Raw genomic sequence first — 14,634 nt, forward strand, 5'->3', positions numbered from 1 at the left:
AAAGTTATATCATTACAATTCTGTGAAATTTTTAGCATGTTAATGGATATGACATTGTTAACGTATTTGGCCTTGGCAGAATAGATCTGCTACGCTGCTGAACTGCTGCGCTGTTGGTTATTGCTGTTGCTGTAGATTATTGCTGCTGCTGATGCAAAACAAGTACAGAAACTTGCTACTGCCAATACATTGGCAGACACAGTGCTGTGAGTGTTTAAGACACACTCCTGCTGCACAAGTAGCATATATAATAACCTAGCAGATATATACAGGTGGAGCTGGGGAGGAGGAAGAGCTCTAAAAAGCACACTGCGAAATGTTCTAGTAGATGCTAACCAGTCATGTAACCCTTGTGCATCAATAAAAAAGTTACACATAGGTCCTTAGTGGACAAAAATGTCCATGTCAAAAAACCGTCATAAAAAATTAAGGCTTAGGAGCACAGAGTTAAGTTTGGTCTCATTTTAAAGAAGACCCATGGCAGATTATTGTTGAAGTAGAAAAAGTTTAAAAGATGAAACCAAAAAAAAAGTTATAGAGGTTTAAGTTTATGAAAATGCTTTATGAACAATATTTTATATAAAATATATATTTTATGAAATGTTGAACTCGAAACTTGCCAGAAAATCAAAGCCATAAATCTAAACAAGTTGGATTCCAAATTTGAGGTTGATATCTCAAAAAATTAGCTTTCAGGAAGATTTTGTTTGGGCGCAGTACCAAATTTTCCCCATTAGATGCCAGCAAAACTCCTCTGGTGCACACAGAGTATTTCTCTCTCAAATATGTGACCCTGGTTCACAAAACCAGCCATAAGGGTCATTTCTTCAAAAGCTGATTAAAGAAGCTTTCCGTTGATGTATGGTTTGTTAGGATAGGACAATATTTGGCTGAGATACAACTATTTAAAAATTAGGAATCTGAGGGTGCAAAAAAATCAAAATATTGAGAAAATTGCCTTTAATGTTCTTCAAATAATGTTCTTAACAATGTATTTGACTAATCAAAAATTAAGTTTTCATACATTTACAGTAGGAATTTTACAAAATATCTTTATGGAACATGATCTTTACTTAATTTCCTAATGATTTTTGCCATAAAAGAAAAATCAATAATTTTTACCCATACAATGTATTTTTGGCTATCGCTACAAATAAACCCCAGCGACTTAAGACTGGTTTTGTGGTCCAGGGTCACATATTATAAGCACACACGCAATTGTTTTTTTTTTTTTTGTTTGTTTGTTTGTTTGTTTTGTTTTGTTTTTTATGACACACATGCAAACCACACTCTGACATCCATACCAACACACCAACACAATTTTAGCTGCATTATTTATCCAACTGGCTCTATTATACACAGCAGAAAACAGGAATAAAGCAAGTATATGCTTTATTGGCCACAACCTAAAAAAAAAATGACACCATCTGGTAAAAAATAGTAAAAAAAGAAATACAATTTTAAAGCTTTGACAACAGAATGAAAGCCTGTTCATTAAAATTGCATCATTTTACAGTTAAATGGCACTGTGATTAAAAACATTTTAATGGGTTTCAATGGGGACATTTTTGTCCTTAAGGTCCTGTGAGGAACAATTTTGTGTACCTGGTGCAAAAAAAAAAAAAAAAAAAAAAAAAAAAAGAAAATGAAGTTTGGGAGCACAGAGTTAAGTTTGGTCTCATTTTAAAGAAGACCCATGGCAGATTATTGTTGAATTTAAAAAATGTTTAAAAAGTGAAACCAAAAAAGAAGTTATAGAAGTTTATGAAAATGCTTTACGAAAAATAGTTTATATAAAATACATATTTTATGAAACGCTGATCTCTAAACCTGCTAGAAAATCTAGCACAAGCTGTGTTCCAAATATCTCAAAAAATGAGCTTTCAGGAAGATTTTGTTTGGGCGCAGTACCAAATTTTCCCCATCAGATGCCAGCAAAACTCCTCTGCTGCACACAGTGGTTGGATTTGTGATTTGCAGTAGAGTTTTTCTCTCTCAAATATTACAAGCACACACACAATTTTTTTTATGACATGCACGCATACCACACTCTGACATCCATACCAACACACCAACGCAATTATAGCTGCATTATTTATTGGCTGCATATGCAACATAAACCAATACTTGTGCCAAGTAGTTTAACACTGCAAACATCATCAGTTTGCATTAACAACCCATCAGCCTGTGCCATCTAGAGTTTTACACTTCAATTATAAAAAATTGACAGCGCAGCTTTCCATTTGTGACCAGAAAGGAAGACATATAGTATTTGCATGTTTTAAACAGCCGTGTGAACGTCTTAAACCCAGAAACATTGAACAGTGTGTTCATTATGCACCATATACATCAGTGCAGCATAGGATCTTGCAAGTATATGACTCCCAAAAATGCAACATTCAAAGATCTTGATTTGAAAACTGGATCTACTGGATCTTAATCTTCTTGTTATGTGACATTAGCTTTTAGGCAGATAGCAATTAACTACCTTCTTCCTCTTGCCATTTTCTGTTCTAAAACTGTGGTTGCTTTGTTAAAACCAGTTTCCTGTCAACCATCTTTCACCAAGTGTTTATAAGTGGTAGCTTAGCTGGCATTTTCATTTACCAACTAAAAAGCAGAAAAGGAACAACACTCGTAATGGCACGGGAGCTTAAAAGTTGGTCGTTTTGGCGGGCGGTATTGGCCGAGTTCGTTGGGATGACCGTTTTTGTTTTTATTGGCATAGCCTCTGCCATCGGAAACAAGCATAACAGATTTCCCGACCAAGAGGTTAAAGTAGCTTTAGCTTTTGGCCTGGCCATTGCCACTTTGGCTCAGAGTTTGGGGCATGTCAGTGGAGCCCACCTGAACCCAGCTGTTACTTTAGGACTTTTGGTCAGCTGTCAGATCAGTGTCTTCAAAGCCTTCATGTATATCATTGCCCAGATGGTGGGAGCTGTGCTGGCAAGTGGCATTATGCTCAAAGTTAGTCCTGACCCTGAAACAACACTGGCACTCAATATGGTAAGTTGCGTTATACATAATACTGAATCACAACCACTAATAATACATTCAGAATTCTATTACATGGTTAGTTGTCACATGGGGAATTTGTTAGGGGCTGCTATAACACAGACGTATTTTAACTAGCCATGAATTTGAATGTTGGTTTCAAAAATGTAAAAATGTCTTAAATTTGATTCCAATATCTTTTCTTTCTTTCTTTTTTGCTTGTATAACAATAAAACCACACTGGCATATATAAGGGCAAGGTGTGCCAATATAAGGTGTTTTTAACGGCATCCAGGGCAGCAAAAAGTTTTTGGGAAAAAAAAAATGATGACATTTTTTTTTTAGAAAATGTATTTTAAGGGCTGTCAAGGCTAACATGTGCATTTAAAATATAAAATATGTTTAATATTTTTTATACATACACTACCAGTCAAAAGTTTTTGAACAGTAAGATTTTTAATGTTTTTTAATGTGTTTTTTTTTTAATGAATTCTCTTCTGCTCACCAAGCCTGCATTTATTTGATCCATAATACAGCAAAAGCAGAAGAAATTATAGAAATTAATACTTTTATTTACCAAGGATGCTTTAAACTGAACAAAAGTGATGAAAAAGACATTTATAATGTTACAAAAGATTTCTATTTCAGATAAACACTGTTCTTCTGAACATTCTAATCATCGAAAAAAAACAGAGCAAATTCTACTTAGCTTTTTTCAACATTATAATAATAATAATAAATGTTTTTGAGCAGCAAATCAGAATATTAGAATGATTTTTAAAGGATCATGTGGCTAAAGTAATGATGCTACAAATTCAGCTTTGAAATCACAGGAATAAATTACATTTTAAAATATTTGAAAACAGTTATTTTAAATATATTTAAAAATGTTAGTGTTTTTGCAGTAATTTGGATCAAATAAATGTTTGGTGAGCAGAAGAGACATTAAAAAACATTAAAAGTCTTACTGTTCAAAAACTTTTGGTAGTGCAATATTATTTCATAAGCTGTTAACTTAGTAAACAATGTAAACATTTTCCAGATGATATTTTAATACTTTGCTTTAGTGCAATGATAATATAAAATGACAATAATCTTGATTTAAGAGCACAGTTAACAGTTTTTTTCTTGTCTTTTCTTTTAATGTTTTAATCACAGTTTCCGTTTGCAAAAACAACTGTTTGCTGTTTGTGTATATAATCTTTTCTTTTTTTGCTCTTTTGTGAATTTTAATTTGCAAGTGTTTAAATTTTGCAATAAAAAGTCTACAGTATGTTACCGTAGGTTCCCATTCTGACAATTTATCCCATGTAGTGTGATTAATAAGGTCAGTGTTTGTTAAATGTCTTTTTCTTCTGACAATAATGGTGCAGTTGCTCAAAATTCAACCAAAAGTTGGGACGTATTCTTGAAACTGCATTTATTATCCTGTCTTGCTATTGTAATATGACTGTAGTATAATCTTTTTTTGCATCTTCTCAATATAATCCCACTATTTATATTTTGTTATTTTCCTCTAGCTCAGCAACGGGGTGAAAGCGGGTCAGGGATTTGCCATTGAGCTTTTTGCAACCTTTCAGCTGGTCCTCTGTGTCTTGGCCTCAACAGACAAACATCGAACTGATGTTGCAGGCTCTGCACCCCTAGCCATTGGACTGTCAGTTGGTTTAGGGCACCTGGTTGCAGTAAGCACTCGATAATTTACTTTTCATCAACCAAAAGTAATGACCTTGGAATTAGATGAGCAGACTTCAAACCAAGTTTAGTCAGGTCTCTATTCTGCTTTGTGTCAGCTTGCTCATCATAAACTTATATAAGCTCATCATTCCCGTCCCCAGATCAGTTATACCGGGTGCGGCATCAACCCTGCTCGATCTTTTGGACCAGCCGTTGTTCTTGAAGCATTTAAAAACCACTGGGTACGTTCTTCCCACATTCTTTGATTGTTCTAAGAACAAATAGTAACATTTTAGACATTCTACTAACTATTCTACTATTCTACTAACTTTACAACTGTCATCTAGCAGTCATTGGAGTATTAATGCTTAAGCTCTGCTAGCACTTTATTTTGATGCTCCCTCAACAGACACTCAACTGACTATAAGTAGGCTAACTTTTCAAGTACATGTCATGCTAGTGAACAAGTAGTTACAAAAGTTATTTATAGTTACTAGTACATCTAAAGTGGACTTTTGAAATCGAAGTTTAACCAGTGCTGGATAGTAACCGATTACAAGTAATCTGGATTACGAAATCAGGTTTAAATAATTAAGTACTAGATTATAGTAGGCAATTAGATTACATTACATTTTAAAAAACATGTAAGGTACTTTTTTATTGACTTTATATTATTCACATGGTCACATGACATGTAGATACATTTTTTAAAAGTTTTTATTAAATGTTTTATTATTGCAATTTTAAAAATATTTATTTAAATGTAATTTTTATGATTTAATTAATTATTAGCTTTTTATTTAACTCACAAACCCCCTGAAGTTCCTTCACAAACTCCATTTTGGGAAACTTTAACGTAATATAGTGTTTAATGCATTTTGTGTTGTTAATAGCAACACATATAATATATATTTACTTTCTCTTTGTATTTTATGTCAATATGATTTAAACCAATGTGACCAGTTAGCTCGAAAGTAATTTAAAAGTAATCAAAAAGTAGTCTGATTATATTACCTGAAATGTGTAATGTAATGAATTACGTTAAAAACTAACATTTTTGTCATGTAATTTGAAATCAGTAACAGACTACAATTTGTAAGTAATCTACCCAGCACTGAGTGTAAATGAACAGATCACAATTGCTTTTTGAATACAATCAAAAATTAATACCAGTTTATTGCTTTATGATTTGATTATATCCTAGGTTAAAATGCAGTGGCAAAAACATTTTTTCTTTTGCAAGAAAGTGCAAAAACAACAATTTCACTGCTTTGTTATCTCTCAAATGTAATAGTTATTTCCTCACGTAGATCTACTGGATTGCACCGATGTGCGGTGGAGTGGCTGCTGCTCTTGTGTACGACTTCTTGCTCTGCCCAAAAAAGGAGCCGTTTCGCAAGCGTTTGGATGTTCTGAAAGGCGCAGCTGATCCAGACCCGTCTGCGACAGAAGCCCTAATCGAACCCCGAACCCCCAGATCTAGTTCTGGTCAGTGGCCCAGGCCCTGAAATGTGTCTTGTAAATACGCCTGCTTGTTATGTCCTTGGTTTTGGTATGTAGATACCTGATAACTATAACATCTGCATACAACACCAAAATATGCAATAGCATTTCTCTTGTCGTTGCCCTAATAACAGTTTTGTCAGCTTCTTTTCTGGCTAAATTGACTACTTGCACAGCTACTTCCGTGTTCTATATAACATCTCAGGAATTTCCTGTAATTCCAGGCACTTACAGATTTATTCATTGGAAGGCTGATTATTTCTGCTTTAAGGACTGGTAGATGATTGAATAAATTAATCTTGTTTTCAGCATTAATGTGACTTATCTTGACTTTTGCAGCCCTATACTGTACATACAGTTGTTGTCTTACGTTCACATGCACCTTGCAGAATAAAAACTGTTTTTCTCTCAATAAGCTATTTCACATCATCCCATCGTGTGGATTCTGCAAGGTGTATGTTAACTTAGAAACAACTTATAACTATATATACAACCGGTGAATAGTTTGGAATAATTATTTTGGAATAATTTGGAATAACTGTTGTTGAAAGAAGTCTGTATTGATCTGATCAAAAAATAACATTGTGAATTATTATTGCAATTTGTAGAATTTAATTTATTTCTGTGATGCAAAGCTGAATTTTCAGCATCATTACTCCAGTCTGCAGTGTCACATGATCCTTCAGAAATCATTCTAATATGCTGATTTGCTGCTCAAGAAATATTTCTGATTATCAATGCTGAAAAAAGTTTCTGCTGTGAAATATTTTTGTGGAAACCATGGTATAGAAAACGAAATAATTAATACATTTATTCTGCATTAAATTGATTGAAAGTATCAGTAAATATATGTATAATGTTACAAAAGGTTTACATTTCAAGTAAAAAAAAATTTTAACTTTATAGTCATAATGTAAGAATCCTAGAAAAATGTACCACGATTTCCAAGAAAATTATTAAGCAGCAAAAACTGTTTCTCAAAATATTCAAAACATTAAAAATCTTAATTACTCCAAACTTTTGACTGGTGGTCTGTATATATATATATATTCTATGAAGGGATGAGTTTCGATCTTCTGTTCTTCTACGAAGCAAACCACATTATGTCAAACTGGAAGTACGTAGGTTATTGAGGCACTAGAATACCGAATTTGCAAAAAACGGTTTCCCTAACACTATCCCCATTTGCAGTTTACTGAACAGCTGGTCCAACCAGGCTATAGGGAATGTTGTTGTGTTTCTGGATATTATATAGAGGAAAGAGTTTTAGTAGAACCTTGATAGAGTTACACAACTGATCTTTAAGCATTTGCAAATCTGTAGCAAAATATTCTCAACATCATACTGAGTGTTTTATGAGAACACTTCTGCAAAGCAGAAGTACAAACCGACCTGATGTCAACTTCTGTGTCACCTCCAGACTAACTGATATTAGAGTCAGCAACTTGTTGACTGTCACAACTTACAAATAATTTAACAATGCTGGCTGCTGGACGATGTCACGACCTGAATGTCTCTCTAACTCTTAACATCATTTAAAAATATAATATCCACTACAGTTTGAAAGGAAGGATTTGGTTTTCTTTTTGGCACAGTCAGAGTTATTGTATGCATCCACTCACGTATAACAATTTTAATTAGCACTACACCAAACCCTATTATGTAACTGCAATTAAACCTCTTAGGGGACAGCTTTTTGTTAATCAGAATCGATCAACTAGCATCTGTTTTAATGTTTTAACACCACTGAAAAACAAGGGGCCGTACCAAAATGCATTGAAGTGGAACTGCATTGAAAGGATGCAAAAAATTTAATGTGCATGACTAAAATTCTTGGCTGTCATTCAAATAGTAATCATAAGATTTGGCTTGGTTTCATTGGAAAATGATGATTTATGTTCAGTGCATTTTATTGTTCCATGTAGCAGATGAAATAATCAGTGAAGGAGATCTGTATTATTACTATTATTAGAGACGGCAGTTTATTAAGTCAGTGTTAGTCTTATTCCAAATGATTTCTGACAACAGAATGTAAATCTGGTAATCAAGTTTACTGAACATACGTGCCCATCAATTGGATACCAAGAACGATCAGTGTTGGGGAAAGTTACTTTTAAAAGTAATGCATTACAATTCAGCCTTACTCCCTGAAAAAGTAACTAATTACATTACTTTGTTACTTTTTATGCAAAGTAATACGTTATGTTACTTTTACGTTACTTTAAATCTGGACATGGCTTACTTCTTTGTTTTTACTATAAAACAATTCTAATGTAAAAGCCCTTTTACACCAAAAGTGAAATGAATTCACCTCAGGCTGAAAGAAAAGTACATTTATGCTGGAGATCACTCTTCAGCTATAAAAAGAAAAAATGAAGCACAAATGTTAGTTTATCTAAAGTAATTTTTGCTTATTAGTATGGTTGAATTGCATCATCTAGGATCAGCAGCAAAGACACTGGTTAATAAAATGGGATTAAATACATAAAGGATATTTGTTTTATTTAACATATTTAATTATTGCAGGGTTGCATCATATTCTGAGTTTGCATTTCACTGCTTTTATTCATTTTGAGGAATACTGAATCTGTTTTTTTTTTGTTTTTGTTTTTTTTTTGTGAGTGAGATGAATTAATGCATGTTCAGATTTAGTCTAGAATACAGTAACATCATGTTTACTCCCAAATTCCCAACAGGAGATTTGTCAATCAATAAATGGGGGAAAAAGTAACTGGCGTTACTTATTTGAAAAAGTAAATCAGATATTTTCTTAGAAATTCAAAAGTAATGCTTTACTTAGTTACTTGAAAAAGTAATATTATTCCATAACTCGAGCTACATGTAATGCGTTACCCCCAAAACTGAGAACGATAACTTTAAACATGAACTTATAAAAGAAAATAGCAGAATCCACACCACAACTATATTGAAACAATATAGTGGAGCGATATCTTTGGAACATTTTTTATTATTGTTTTTATGAACAATAAAATTGACAGCCCCTCAGAATCCATTCAAATTCAAGGTTAGACGCCAGGCTAGTAAACAAGGTCACATAAATGCAAACTTAAAATATGACGCAAACCTGCAATAATTAAATATGTTAACACACATATACTTTATGTATTTAATCCCATTTTATTAACCAATGTCTTTGCTGCTGACCCTTGATGATCCAATTCATCCATAATTATCAAAAATGATAAACATAAAGTGTTTTTTAATTACTGAAGAGTTTGCGTCCTATTCTTCATGCAATCCAGAAAGGTAGCACAAATGAAAGATTTGTTTGAGCTGCACCCTCTACTGTACAGATGTGAATTTACATTTCCTTCGGTCTGATGTTTATTCATTTCACTTTTGGTGCAAAAGGGCTTTTACATTTGACAAAAATAGAACTTTTTATATAAAAAAACAAACAAGCAAGCCCAGTTCAGATGACAAAAAGTAACACAAATGTAATGTAAAATAACATTACTTTCTATAAAAAGTAATCAAGTAATGCAATTAGTTACTTTTTTAGGGAGTAACGCAATATTGTAATGCATTATTTAAAAGTAGCTTTCACAGACAGACACTAGATAGATTCACTGTTTAGATGTGGTCGCAACATTAAAGCGGTGAAAATGCAACAAGAACAGCAAAAACTAAAAATAATACAGGCTTTTATTATCTTAGGTTATTGCTGGCTGGTGTGGACGCAAATATAGTTATCGTTATAGTTACCTTTATCGTTCTTGGTTTGAATGGGCCTTAATGGACAAGTGCTGATCAAATACCTTATTGGGCCTGATTCATAAAATATGTTGCATGTTTTCACATGTACTCTGAATAGTGAATTGTGATTTCGGTTACCACTGTACTTTTTTTTAATGTATTCTTTTAAATGCATTCAAAGCAATCTGTTTGTCAGACAAAAAAATGAGTTTCATTAAGTGGGTTAGTTCATATTTATGGCATTAAAAGACAACTGGTTGAATTTTAGAGTAGTGTGCATTTGATTAAAGGAGAAGTCCACTTCCAGAACAACAGTTTACAGATAATGTACTCACACCCTTGTCATCCAAGATGTTCATGTCTTTCTTTGTTCAGTCGTAAAGAAATTATGGTTTTTGAGGAAAGCATTTCCGGATTTTTCTCCATATAATGGACTTCATTAGTGCCCCAATTTTGAACTTCCAAAATGTAGTTTAAATGCAGTTTCAAAAGGCTCTAAATGATCCCAGCTGAGGAAGAAGGGTCTTATCTAGCAAAATGATCAGCCATTTTTTCCGAAAAATACAAATTTGTATACTTTTTAAGCACAAAAGGTCATGTAGAACAGGCTCTGGGATATGCGTCCACGACACTACGAATCACGTCTAAGTTCATTGTCTGTGTACTCCGGCTCAAAAAGGTAGGGTATGGTGAAAAACTCATCTTATTTTCTCCTACAACTTCAGAATCGCCCAACATCGTTGTACCTTTTTGTTTGTAAACAGCGTTTGACTTACTTGCACTTCCTTAGTCTGCGCGTTCGCTTTGTAAACACTGGGTCTGTAGTTCCGCGTGACCTTTCGACGTGATTCAATAGTACGTAGCGTCGTGGACACGCATCCCAGAGCCTGTGCTACACAAGCTTTTGTGTTTAAAAAGTATAACATTTTTAATTTTTGAAAATAACGACTGATTGTTTTGCTAGATAAGACCTTTCTTCCTCGGCTGGGATCATTTAGAGCCTTTGAAGCTGCATTTAAACTACATTTTGGAAGCTCAAAATCGGGGCACCAACGAAGTCCATTATATGGAGAAAAATGCTGAAATGTTTTCCTTAAAAACCATAATTTCTTCGCGACTGAAGACAGAAAGACATGAACATCTTGGATGACAAGGGGGTGAGTAAATTATCTGTAAATTGTTGTTCTGGAAGTGAAGTTCTCCTTTAAGTATGTTTAGTTTCTGATGGCACGCTCCTGTTGGTCTGTCCATCATCAGACTTTTCACTATTTTTCATTCCGCTTTGCATAATTTCTTCAGAAGCCATGCAGTAATGAAATTTTGTAGATGTTAAAATTAACACAAAAAAACTAAGCCAACTCAGAGATAATATAAATAAATAAATAAAATCATTCAGCAATTGAAATAAAAATGTCAAAAAAATGTGTCATGAAAACCTGCTGGCGTAAGAGCTTTTAACTTCCCCTGTGGCAATCGAAACACATACAGAGAGAGAAGAGTATAGCGGGTGGCTTTGTTGAGGGTGGGGTGACACTTCTGAACAGCAATTATCGAGTGACAGAACTGCAACACCCAAAAGTTCAGTTATCAGTTTCCTCACATTGTGCTGATGAGACATAAACAAACACATGCCGCCGATCTCCTCAAGCCCAGCTGTATTGCCAGACAAAAGCCAATTCTGAAACAAATTAAAGAAGTTTGCTATGATGTAAAAAGGAAAAAGACATCATCTCTGTTAACATCAGGACCGAATGTAAACTCTATTTGACAGTAATGTCTAGCTTATCTTACAGTGTGATTCTTTTAATGTCTGTTAACTACTGGGAATTCTAAAATCAGTGAAGGTTAAAGATTAACATGAAAGTGTTTCTATATGGAAAATCATACAGTTGTATTATGGTAGAGCATTTTTACATTTGAAAATGACATTTTCTTCATTTTACTCTGCAAAAAAATACTTTTCTTACTTAGATTTTGTCTTGTTTCCAGCCAAAATATCTAAAAATTCTTAAATCAAGAAGGATTTTCTAGACAAGTAAAAATTATTGTCTTGTTTTCAGAAAAAAATAAGTCAAAATTAAGTGTGTTTTTGCTTAGAACAAGCAAAATAATCTGCCAATGGGCAAAGCAAAATAATCTTATTTCAAGCAAAAAATAAGATTATTTTGCTGACCCCATTGGCAGATTGTTTTGCTTGTTTTTCTGAAAACAAGACGATAATTTTTGCTTGTCTAGAAAATCCTTCTTGATTTAAGAATTTTTAGATATTTTGGCTGGAAACCAGACAAAAACTTTTTTATGTGCTAAGTGCCAGCTCTTCCAAGGACAACACATCCAGTCATTTTATTTTATAATAGATTACATATGGAATCGGAAAAAGGTGGATTCATACTTGGATGACTGCATCAAAACACCTAACCCACATTCACTATCCTTATTCTACACACCACTATTCTTGTAACAGGCACACACTTTTTTTTATTTTACAGAAATACAATAAAACTGAATTTAAAATTAAAACTTTTTTCTGGGTTCTGACTTGTGTTTGTCTTTTTTCTTTCTTTCTCTCTCTCTTTCTTTCTTTCTTTTTTTATTTATTTATTTTGCAGGAGGTCTGGGAGCTGAGTAAAGCGGAATTACATGCAGAACCACCAGGCAAACTCCTCTCTTGACTTGACAGATATAACTTGACTGGATATTAGAGCTGCAGATCTGTATAATATGTCAATTTTAAGTAATACTGTATTGATGGTGTATGTCAGGTTAATTATATACTATCCTTTAATCATTTTTGATGATTAAAGCTCTGTCTCCATTACCATTATTGTATGATGAACTTAAGAATCCACTGTCTTACTACAAACACATGAAAAAAAACTTCACTTGACCCTGAGCTAAGAAAGTGACATTAAAGTACAGACAAATTACACGTTTTTATATTAGTTTATTTAAGGACAAATTCTCACTATTAACTAGTTGCATATCAGCATGCATATTACTGGCATAATATGGCTGTTTATTAGTAAAGCACATATTAATGCAAGACCATATTCCCTTAATCCACTCCCAAATGAGAAATGAAAGAAATATAAATATATAAAAATAAAATTAGTATTTACATCGACTTTTTAAATAAAAGCCCCTTTGTAATGTCACCAAGCTACCAAGAGTAACCATGCTTTAAGCTTGAAAGACTGACATCTGCTGGACATTTGTAGAAATCCACACAATTCAGGCACAAGCAATGGAAATATGCTGTGGAGTTCGTGCACACCTTCCTCAGTTTATTGATGGTGGAGTTTGGCAAAATACCACAACAAAAGCTGTAGAAAAGATCAGTTTTGAGTAGGTTACTGGTGATGTAGCAATAAAAAATGGGTTAAGATTATTATATTTACACATCATATCACTGTGAATTATGCCTCAGTCAGCTGTTGATTTAATATTGTTGTTTAACAAATTTAAGGCAGCAACTTGTTGCTTTATTGATGATGGTAAGAATGACATTTAATCATGGTTGGGCGTTGACTCTTTTTCAAATCAAATTTAAGCCTTTTTAAGAGTTTTCTGACGACATGCACAAATAAAATAGACATTGCATGAGCAGCAATATCTACTCTAAAGCGACATTACACTGTAAAATGACAGTTAAAAACATGACTTAATCAACTTTACAGTTCAAATACAGGTTTTCACAAAACCAAAAACTTTGATAATATTGTAAACTTTTTAAGAAAAAGCATTAGTCAAATGTATAAGTTATTATACCCTGGTGAAAAAAACAGCATATGCTGGTAGGTATGTTTTAATGTTGGGATGCTGGTTAGGTAGGTTTTGATGCTGGTTTAACTGGTCCTTTGCTGGTTTATGTTGATCCTTGACCAGCAACGTGAGCTGGAGTGAACTAGGAGACCAAGGCAAGAGCGTCCCTGTCCCAAATCGCACCCTAAACCCTTGCAGTCCACACTTTCTTGACGCAATGCCACTTTGACTGCCAAGCAGAAGTCTGCTGTGGAGCTCGCCCCAGTTTAGGCACATAGCGGGCGCAAAGGGGGCGCTCACGATGCTAAAATGATGAATGGGACACCCTGTGGTCTCGTGGACAGGGCCAACATCTACAGGAAAACAATAGGAACAGAAGTACATTACAAAACAAGAGCTCCAAGAGACACACAGGCAAAGACCATAACATTTAGGCTATAATATTTCATTCTATTTCAGCTAGTCATTAATAGACCCTAATTATAAACACTAGCGGTGTTTCGTTTAATTTGCACAGTTTTAAAATGTAAATAAAATAAAACATTAAAAATAAAATATTAATTTATCCATTTCTGATACTCCCAGGTTGCTATGGACACTTTTTACACATTTTACAAAATTATGAATGATGTTTGTCTACATTAGTACAGCTGAATTCTGTTTTATGTGTTTCTTTATATATATTTTTTGTCGTTTTAAATAGAATTTGGGACTTTTTGATGATATGTTCTTTTTTTTTATTGAATATAACAAAAAATATTACAAATTTACAAAACAAAATGGCTTACAACTTACATTCAAGGTCATCCATTTTAAGAGGGGCTTAGACTTAGAGTACAAAACAAACATAAATAAACCAATACAATACAAAAAACAAACAACAACAACAAAATAAAATAAAAATAAATAAATAAATAGATAAACAAACATTCGAAATTTAAATCAACCATATTAATAACTATGAATAATACATAGGGGATA

At 33.4% G+C, this 14,634-nt stretch overlaps 1 protein-coding gene across 1 annotated transcript; it reads left to right on the forward strand.

Moving 5' to 3' along the window:
- The first annotated feature begins 2,624 nt into the window (after nucleotides 1–2,624).
- aqp1a.2 (aquaporin 1a (Colton blood group), tandem duplicate 2) lies at nucleotides 2,625–12,769 on the forward strand. The gene is made up of 5 exons (XM_051095328.1): nucleotides 2,625–3,006; nucleotides 4,515–4,679; nucleotides 4,833–4,913; nucleotides 5,982–6,159; nucleotides 12,501–12,769. Exons 1-5 carry the CDS (start codon nucleotides 2,641–2,643, stop codon nucleotides 12,518–12,520), a joined length of 810 nt encoding a protein of 269 aa, XP_050951285.1. The 5' UTR covers nucleotides 2,625–2,640; the 3' UTR covers nucleotides 12,521–12,769.
- Nucleotides 12,770–14,634: the final 1,865 nt, after the last annotated feature.

The sequence above is a fragment of the Labeo rohita genome, chromosome 2 (genome assembly GCF_022985175.1).
Source record: "Labeo rohita strain BAU-BD-2019 chromosome 2, IGBB_LRoh.1.0, whole genome shotgun sequence".
NCBI lineage: Eukaryota > Metazoa > Chordata > Actinopteri > Cypriniformes > Cyprinidae > Labeo > Labeo rohita.

Coding starts and splice junctions, on each gene's coding strand:
- aqp1a.2 (XM_051095328.1), top strand. CDS start 2,641: ATGGCACGGGAGCTTAAAAGTTGGTCGTTTTGGCGGGCGGTATTGGCC. Junction 4,914..5,981: donor AAGCATTTAAAAACCACTGG/GTACGTTCTTCC, acceptor TTCCTCACGTAG/ATCTACTGGATTGCACCGAT. Junction 6,160..12,500: donor AACCCCCAGATCTAGTTCTG/GTCAGTGGCCCA, acceptor TTTATTTTGCAG/GAGGTCTGGGAGCTGAGTAA.